Consider the following 9,574-nt stretch of genomic DNA (forward strand, 5'->3'; position numbering starts at 1 on the left):
GAGTTATTATACAACCATTTATATTTGTACAACCAATACAACTCAATCTCAACTATCCATTTAATTTGATGAATATGTGATTTAATAGAAACTTTGATTGTTTCCTAATATAAAGTATTGATCATAATTAATTAACCATATTTTTCTTTCATAAATATTCAAATCATAATAAATGAACTCTCATCATTTCCATAAATATTTCAATTTATTGGGTTGTATTGGTTGTGCAAATGTGATGAGTTGCATTTGAACCAAACTATATATATATATATATATATATATATATATATATATATGAAAATGATGAGAGTTCATTTATTATGATTTGAATATTTATGGAAGATGAATAAAGTTCATTAATTATGATCAATACTTTATATTAGGAAACAATCAAAACTTTTATGAAATCACATATTAATCAAATTAAATGGACAGTTGAAATTGAATTGTATTAGTTGTAGAAATATAAACGATTGCATAATAAGTCACCCCTCTCTCTCTATATATATATGAAAATATTGATGGTGACTAGTGTTCTAAATAGTACAAGCTTGTCTTTAAGAGCCTAATGTCATGTTAGGTGGCCTAATTTGTGAGGCATTCTTAAATATCCTTTTTTTAATTTTTAGTACTTTAGTTTAGGTTTAATAAGTATACAACCTACTTTTATATATTCTTAGATTAGAGTAAGGGGTGGGCTAAATGCACTTCTATGCATTGCTTAATGCATCTCTATCCATGAATTTTTTTCCTCACACACATCAACATCAATATATGTTTTTTACATTCCCAATGCTTGAATGACCTGATTCTGACATCAAAGGGGGTGCCATTAGCACTCCCCTAGAGTAACGGTAGAAAGTACTTTTAAAAAAAGAATAGAATAATAATCTGAATCGTTAGATTGAGATGATTCAATAGATGTTATTATAATCAAAGTTTAAAAATAAATATATTCCTCCTTATTTTTAATTGAAAATTGGTGAAATATGATCAAAATTTTAAGAGAAAACAAAGCACAAAAAACAGTCATCTTATCATATTTGATTTAATATCAATATGATATATTGTTTTCATCCGTTTTAATTTTCGTGGTTCTTCGGTTTTTAGGTTCTCCCTCGATTTAACGAAAACACGATCGAATAAAAGATCTAAAGAACATTTAAATCACACGTATTTTTACAATGAAATTGCATGCGAATCTGAGACATAGTCAATGTAAGTTCGTGCGGATGATTGGACATGTGATTTCGTTGTCCTCGTATAAGGTAGTGGCCAAGATCGCCGCCAAGGTCGCGTTGTAATATGATTTGACCATTCTTGTATTTTTTTTATAATTATAACTCAATTCTCGTTTGTATCATCTCTCTCCTCTCTCTCTCTCTCTCTATATATATATATTATATATAAATATGTGTGTATATATATATACATAAATATATAGGGTTAGGTTCTCGTGAAAATAAAAGTGATGGTGAGAAGTGACTTCCACCCTTGAATCAATAATAATTGAAGATCAACACTAATATGATGTACCGAGATGCACCGGATCAATTGCCATGATAAACACAATTTATGGAAGAGTGTGAGATGCATGAAAAGTGATCAAGGGTCCATAATTCTTCTTACGTTTCTAATTTTAACTCTTACTAGTTTTGTGCACCGTGCGTTGCACGGTGACGATAATTTAAAAAAAAATAAAATAAAACTAATGTTAAAATATTAAAATGTCAGTTCATGCATATATCATTTTCTTTTATCATAGTTATAAATATAATGATTAATTTATTGACTTTCATATTTTTTATTCATGTTATCATCCTCACAATTGTTGATATGTTACGATCAATCATTATAATACATAACTAAAACTTTAAACCATCATTAAATAAATCTCTTCAAAAATATTAAACATGACACTTTTTTTTATTTACCGAATATATAAAAAATTAAAATTTATATTTTTCATACAAAGTCTACATATACAAAAACCATATGAATATCATATTTTATTTGTTTTCAAATAAATAAATACATAAACATCATTTCAAGTGTTTGTTTAAATAATATAAATATAAAATGTAACAATTTTTACATGAATTTTATGGACTAAAAAACACTTAAAATGATGTTTATGTATTTATTTATTTGAAAACAAATAAAATATGATATTCATGTGGTATTTGTAAGTGTATTTATTTGCTTTTAAAAATATTAAATGAGATATAATATATAGATGAGATAAAAAACGGAATAGAAAACGAAAGGTCTAGAACATTTATGATTTATGAAAGATAATTAATATAATCAACAAAATAAATCTAAAAATTTGAAAAAAAATGAATTATGAATTATGAAATATATAGATAGATAAAAAACAGAATAAAAAACGAAAGATCTAGAACATTTATGAGTTAATGAAAGATAATTAATATAACCAACAAAATAAGTCCAAAATAAATCTAAAAATTTGAAAAAAATGAATTATGAAATAACTTTTGCACAAAGTGTCACATAAGAAACTTCATATTTTACTTTTAGATTTATATAAAATAATGATGTCAAATGCTCAATTAAGGACATCTCTAGCTTGAAAATTTTTGTTTTCATTTTGGAGAAAATAATGAAATACACATTTTTCATTCACGGATAAAAAAAAGTACTTAACTTATTTAACATTTCATAAATTAAAAACAATGCGAAAATCTCTTGAGAAAATCATATTGACAATGTGCCACAACATTTATTGTAAGTTTATTTTAGTTAGTAGATGAAAATAGTATAGTGAATATCCTATGAAGTTATGCAATGTGAAAGTTAAAGCTAATTAAGTTGGAAATGGTCATAGAAGTCTTCTTATAATGGAATACATATTTATCATTTAAGGGTAGAATAATATAATTTATTTAATATTATAAAAACATTGACAAATCATGGAGGAGCACATGAAAGTGTTTAAAGGTTTCATCTCCAAGAATGAAGAGGAAAAAGTTGGAGGTTAACCTTTTTAAGATTACCAAAACAACCCTATTTTAATGATGTTTTAAAATAAGGATAAAAAAGTCTTTTACATATCAAATATTTAAAAAAAATCAAAAATTTAGGAAAAAAGAAAGATAAGTTTCTAATATTTAGAGAAAGACACCTATTGTACTTGGTTTCTCTTTTATATATATATATATACACATATATACATATATATTGATGATTATTAATTACGTATAAACAATTATTGTGAACGGAGTTTAAATTCGTTTCTATAATATCTTGTAATCATTAAATATCAAAACTTTATTCGAAWTTATATGATCCAATCGTAAACACAATCATGTTTTACGATAACAACAAATCCAACAATATTGAAAAGAAAAAAATATGTAATAACAAATCACATTTTGTAAATAATATAATTTTTACATATCTTTTAAAAGCTTTTAAGTTTTCTTTAACTTTTATTTATTCGTTACTCACCAAATGATTTCTATTAACTGAAAAAAATCTTGAAATAGTCAAAATTTAACTGTAATTATCAATCATGTATAAAAAGTTATTGTTAATGAAGCTTAAATTCGAAAAAAGTTTATCATAGCCCGTGATTATAAAATATCAAAATTTTATTCGAATTTATATGATCAAATCATAAACACAATTTATATGATCCAATGTCAACATAATCATATCCTATGATAACAACACATCCAACAATATTGAAAAAGAAATATGTAATAACAAATCACATTTTTTAATGAATATAATTTCTACATATTTTTTAAAATCTTTGAATTCTTCTTCATCCCTCACCAAAGGATTTTATATGATTTCAATTTGTTTATTATTGAAACTTTAAAAAATAAATTTCATTAAGAAATTAAAGAAAGTAAATGGAAGAGCAAATCAAGAATTGGAGGTTAAACTTGGATATACAAAATTACAAAAATAACCCGGGTTAATTATGAGCTATACATTTTTCATCCAGGGACAAAAAAGTCTTTAATATATTCAACATTTAAAAAAATCAAAAAAAATGAGAAAAAAAGATAGGAAGGGTTCTAAACATTAGAAAGTGCCACCTCATTATCCTTAGTTTCTTCTTTAATATATATATATATATATATAGATTCTCACACGATCATTCGTCTCTCTCTCTCTCTCTCTCTCTCTCTCTCTATATATATATATATATATATAGGGTTGGGTTCATTGAAAAATGCTAAATAAATGAAAAAACTGGAAAATCATGAAAAACGACCAAATACATACAAAATTACATGTTATTTTACATTAAAGGTTGTGGCCGTAGTCGCATGAAACATATGTAAATATACATGTCATTTTAGTGTAAAATTATATATAATTTGATCGCTTTCTTATTCTCTTATTTAATTACCGTTTATGTATGAATTTCAATATATATATATATATATATATATATATTTATAGGGGCTTAATCAAATGAGAACTAATTAGTTTGTGGTAACTATGAGAACCATTGTGAGCCAATCATTTAAATAATTAATGTTATATCCTAAAATAACATAAAGGGTAAATTGGTAATGTTTATAATAATAAAACCCTAACCCACTTGTTCTTCGTTCTTTCATCGACTAACCCTCTTTTTCTATTGCTGCTTCTTCTTCTTCATCAAGTCGGCCGACGATTTGTTTCTACTTTCCCCGATTTCTGTTTTCAATTGTGTGGGGGATGGCGTCGATTGATCACATGAATATTGAATCTGAAGAGGAAGAAGTTAGAATTTTGTCAATATCTGATCCCTTACTCGGTGATCCACCGGCGTATACCATCATGCCGGTTCCACAGCGCCATAACTCGCCGTCGTCGCCTGTGGAAGTTAATTTGTTCAAGGAAGAGCCGATGGAACACGATTTGGAGGGTTCGATCCCTGTAGCCATCGTCCCAATGCCAACATCTAACAAACAAGTTGCGGTGGCCACGCCGCGGAGGGCTTCGAAATATTATAAAACTGCCTACAGTTATTTCTTTGAAGCATTTGAAGCATTCAATGCTCTTGATGATCCCAGAGCAGTTTACAGTCTCAAATATATGCTGCTATGCAAAATCATGGTGAAGAAACTGTCTTAGATGATATTGGACAAGAAGTTTGCTGGAACCCTGGATCAAGGCGTTGGGTGTCTCATCATCTTTGACGATCCAAAGGCAGATGCGATCTATCCTTCAACACTCGAGAGTATGATCACAGTGTAACATAGTGTATCACAGTGTATCACAATGTTCGGTTTCATTATTTTTGCTTGTTTTATCAAGGTGTATCACATGTTTTTATGGTTTGAGTTGGTATCACAATGGTATCACAGTATATCACAATGTGTATCACATTGTTTATCTTTGTGATTAATTGGTACCTAACGGAATAATGTTGGCCGGAGGCCGGAGATTGGAGGTCGGAGAGAGGAGGTCGGAGAGAGGAGAGATGAGTTTTTTAAAAATACCTAAAATGCCTCTAATTATAATTTTAACTTAAAATACCATAATTACTAATTTCCTTATTTATCCGTTGATTTGTGGTTAAGATTGGTTCTCACAGTTACCACAAACTAATCAATTCTCCCTTGAATGGGCCCCTATATTTATATATGTATATATATGTATATATGAGCTCATTTAAGAGAGAACTGACAAAATCTAAAATATAATTAAGATAATCATTGAGTTCTAACAAAATATTCAATTATTATATTTATAAAAAATTATATTGTTAAACCAAAAATAAATTACTTTGTTAATAAATCTAAATTAAATTAAAATAAAAAATTGAATTAAATAAGTTATACCAAAAAAATGAGAACTGTTAAATAGTTAATTTGATACTAATACTGATTTACTTTTTTCAAAATTTTATGCTATATTCAAATTTATATTTCATTTAAAAATAAAAACATTATCGTTTTCTCAAAACCACATAAAATCATATTATCGATAGAGATAAAGAATAAAAACTAAACATTGAAATCGAGATTTATCTCGCTGCATTGTGCGAGTACTCATCTAGTTATCCATTATATATCAGGTAAATTGACTCAAATAGTCATCCCATCCATTCAAATTGGTCTCTTAGCAATTTCTTTCCCGATTTTACTCAAATGTCACTACGTCCGCAATATCCACATCCGTAATGTTATATACCTGGCTAAAACATAGACAAAAATGAGCATATTCAATCCAGGTAAGCAATTGCGATGACCAAATTTGCAATACGACGGCCGCTTCGTAATTGTGACGGTACCACTTGCTAACTTGGTGGAATTTGAATTTTTTAGTCAGGTCGCATAATATTATGGATGTAGATATTGAAGATGTAGTAACATTTAGAAAAATGTGAAATAACAATGATTAAAACAATAATATAAATGATTGGAATGATATTCGAGTAAATTTCCCAGCATATTATCAATCATCCATAATTCTTTATTTTATTATTTATAATAATAACAAGAAAAACCAATTCATAAAAAAAAAATACGTATCACTCAAGTTACTTATTTATTATAAGTATAGATATTTAGTATTAAATGTAGGGCATACATACTATGACTATCGGACTCTTTGGCAATTGCTGCATAGTTTGGTGTAAAATGATTAAGTGTTCAGAATGATTAAAAGGCTCTCATGATATAGTGTAAAATGTAATATAATTGTTTGGTAATTGTATACAATAAAATTAGGGCTCTTAATGGTTAAGGGAGATCCATGATACAAAATCGTTCAAAGGGTTTTAGAACCATTAAGATACAAATTTTTTTTTTATCAAACAAAATTCACCTCTCAATGAAACTATTAAAAAATAAACAAAGAACCTCTACCTCTTACGTAAGACTCCCTGAATGAAGTCCTTCACTTCCGATATAAGGTGGTCAGATTCAGGCAACTCCGGGAACACGTAGAAACCATGGCACATATTTGGGTATTCCAACAAGTATACTTCTTTCCCACTATTTTTCACCCACTCGTAGTACCTTCTCTGCCAATCCTTTAGAGCATCGAACCCACCCACAACCACCATCGTTGCCGGAATATCCATGTTTGATATGTCCACCGCCTTTGGCCCACTCACATTGATGATCGGATGGCCACGGTCGTACCCTTCGCCTGCCGGCATAAACGACTTCCAATACCAATCTGTCCGCTTCAACGACACCAGAGGCGTTCCTTCCAGTTCTATCTCGGAATCTGTTCGCTCCATTCCTCCAAAGAATGGTTGAATCGCCACCACTCCAATTACCTTCAAACATCATGCATGCGTTTTACTGACTTCATTTCAAGTTTGGGTGAATTAATTGGATGTATAAACCAAGATCTAGCTAGTTAAGCAATGGATTGATATACCTTGAGTCGATGGAAGTTGAATTCGCAGGCTCGTTGAGCAACGTGATGAGCTAGGTTTCCGCCAGCGCTATCTCCGACGAGAAAGCAGCGTGAAATGTTCACATTCTCTGGTAAAGATTTCGAACCATTTTCCTGATCATCATCCAGAAATTTCAGCACATCAAAGCAATCATCATGTTGCGCAGGATACGGGTGCTCCGGTGCAAGACGGTAGTCGACGGAAACAATGATTGCAGGAAGTTTTCTGGCAAACCGGCGGCACACATCGTCGTAGAACTTCATGTCGGGGGAGAGGAATACGAATCCACCGCCATGAAAGAAGACAATGACAGGGAGATCTTCAACGGCGTGCTGAATTGGGAGAAAGACGCGAAACCATAGCTTGCGAGCGGGATCCACAACGACGTCGTATGTCTTGACACCGTTTCTGGGTTTGGACGTGGGGGGGCTCCGATAGTCAAAGAATTTGATGAGACGGCGGTTGACGGTGCCGTCTTTCCTCCTAGCTGCCTCGGTTACGGCGGAGAGAACCCAAAGTAAGATTCGTGTTTTCCAGGGCAAAGAGAGGGATGCCGGAGTTTTGGTGGCGGCTTCCATTGAAAGAAAATGAAACTTCACAGCCTGACAGCCACGGGTTTGTAAAAACATTTATGTTTAACGACAATAGTTGGTGTCTCGGTTTAAGTATGACTCTAAAAATCAAAAATAATTCGAGGTTTTATGTTTAAATTTAAGAAGGAATAAAAATCCCTCTGTAGCCATGAAGATTCAAATACGACGACCCCGAATTATCTGTAAAGCAGGTGGTTACTCTAAGATTTGTCGATTGACATAACGGATTGGATATTCAGATTAATTAAAAAAACATTTATATTTGAAAAACAGTTATCGTTATAATTTGGTAGAGCATCTTTTGGTCATCGAAATTGGTGGAGTGAATATGATATCACAACATAAGTATATTGTTGTAACGGTTCGTCATGATTAGGACCATACAATAACAGGTTGGACACCAGTTGCCATTAATAATTGTTTTAATGGTTGTTTGACCGGTTGATGAATGATTTAGCAAAAATTCGATTGGTGGTGGCCTGTGGACGTAAAACGACGATATTGGTCGACTTACGTTTGATTATTGATTTATTAGTCTATTTGATTTCGAGATTTTGAGATGGCATGGAGTGTCCCTACATCCGGCGTCGTAGGTCAGTAGCCAGTAGGTTTCGATCGAACTGGGAAGACTCAAGACTGATAAATGAATATACAACGGTCTTGGGCTAGATGCCCCTTTGGTTGTGGATGTCATGGGCCAAGGCCCATATCGCCCATGCCCAAAGCCGGCCCTACCGTTAACATTAAATTCTTAGATAGTGAAAAACTTAATACTAAAATGGTTTGTGATTGGTCTAAAATGTTATAAAGTTAATACAATAATTTCGGTTAACATTTGAACTAAACACACTCTATCTCTCTATATGTGTGTATGTATGATGTGCATATGTGTTCATATGCATATGTAATATCAAAGTATATGAGGGATAAATTTGTGGTTAATCTGTTGTTAATCCCTTGCTAATTGGTGATAAATTAGCAAAGGACTGACGACAAATATGTCATCCCTTGCTAATTATTCGTTTCTTTACACACTATTTTAAATGAATTGATTAATGAAATAACTTTTACCTACTCGTATCCAAGGTCGGTCCAAACATGTGAAAACCACGTGAAGAACCTAAATATGATCATATATTTTCTTGAGTAATGTTATATATTGATTTTTTATTATCAAGTTCGTAAATAAATTATTTCATATTAGAACATATGCGAAAATATAAAATAATTAGTAGAAGAGTACTCGTACAATGCAGCGAGATACATCTTGATTTTGATATTTCATTTTATTCTTTATCTCAGTTGATGTTATAATATGGTCGTATATGATTTTGAAAAAGCGATGATGTTTTTATTTTTGAAATAAAATATAAGTTTGAAGATATCATAAAAATTTGACAAAAATATATTGATATTAGTATCAAATTAACTATTTAAAATTCATCATTTTTTTGCATAATTTTTTAATTCAGTTTTTTTTTTTAATTTAATTTAGATACAATGAAGAAGTAATCTATATTTGGTTTAATAATATAATTTTCTTATAAATATAATAATTAATTATTTTGTTAGAACTCGATAATTATCCTAATTATATTTT

At 30.2% G+C, this 9,574-nt stretch overlaps 1 protein-coding gene across 1 annotated transcript; it reads right to left on the bottom strand.

The window, feature by feature from the left end:
- Positions 1-6,835: 6,835 nt before the first annotated feature.
- On the bottom strand, positions 6,836-7,959 carry LOC112507772 (probable carboxylesterase 18). Its single transcript, XM_025112479.1, has 2 exons — positions 7,363-7,959; positions 6,836-7,258 (listed from the first exon to the last, which is right to left on the bottom strand). The coding sequence occupies exons 1-2, from the start codon at positions 7,957-7,959 to the stop codon at positions 6,836-6,838; spliced, it is 1,020 nt and encodes a 339-aa protein (XP_024968247.1).
- Between the last annotated feature and the right edge of the window lie 1,615 nt (positions 7,960-9,574).

Source organism: Cynara cardunculus (assembly GCF_001531365.2).
Source record: "Cynara cardunculus var. scolymus isolate 2C chromosome LG 2, CcrdV1, whole genome shotgun sequence".
NCBI classification, from domain to species: Eukaryota; Viridiplantae; Streptophyta; class Magnoliopsida; order Asterales; family Asteraceae; genus Cynara; species Cynara cardunculus.

What these genes read in the sequence shown, in the direction of transcription:
- LOC112507772 (XM_025112479.1), bottom strand. Translation starts at nt 7,959, where the DNA reads ATGGAAGCCGCCACCAAAACTCCGGCATCCCTCTCTTTGCCCTGGAAA. An exon ending in TCAACTTCCATCGACTCAAG is followed by an intron (nt 7,259 to 7,362) that starts GTATATCAATCC and finishes TGATGTTTGAAG; the next exon opens with GTAATTGGAGTGGTGGCGAT.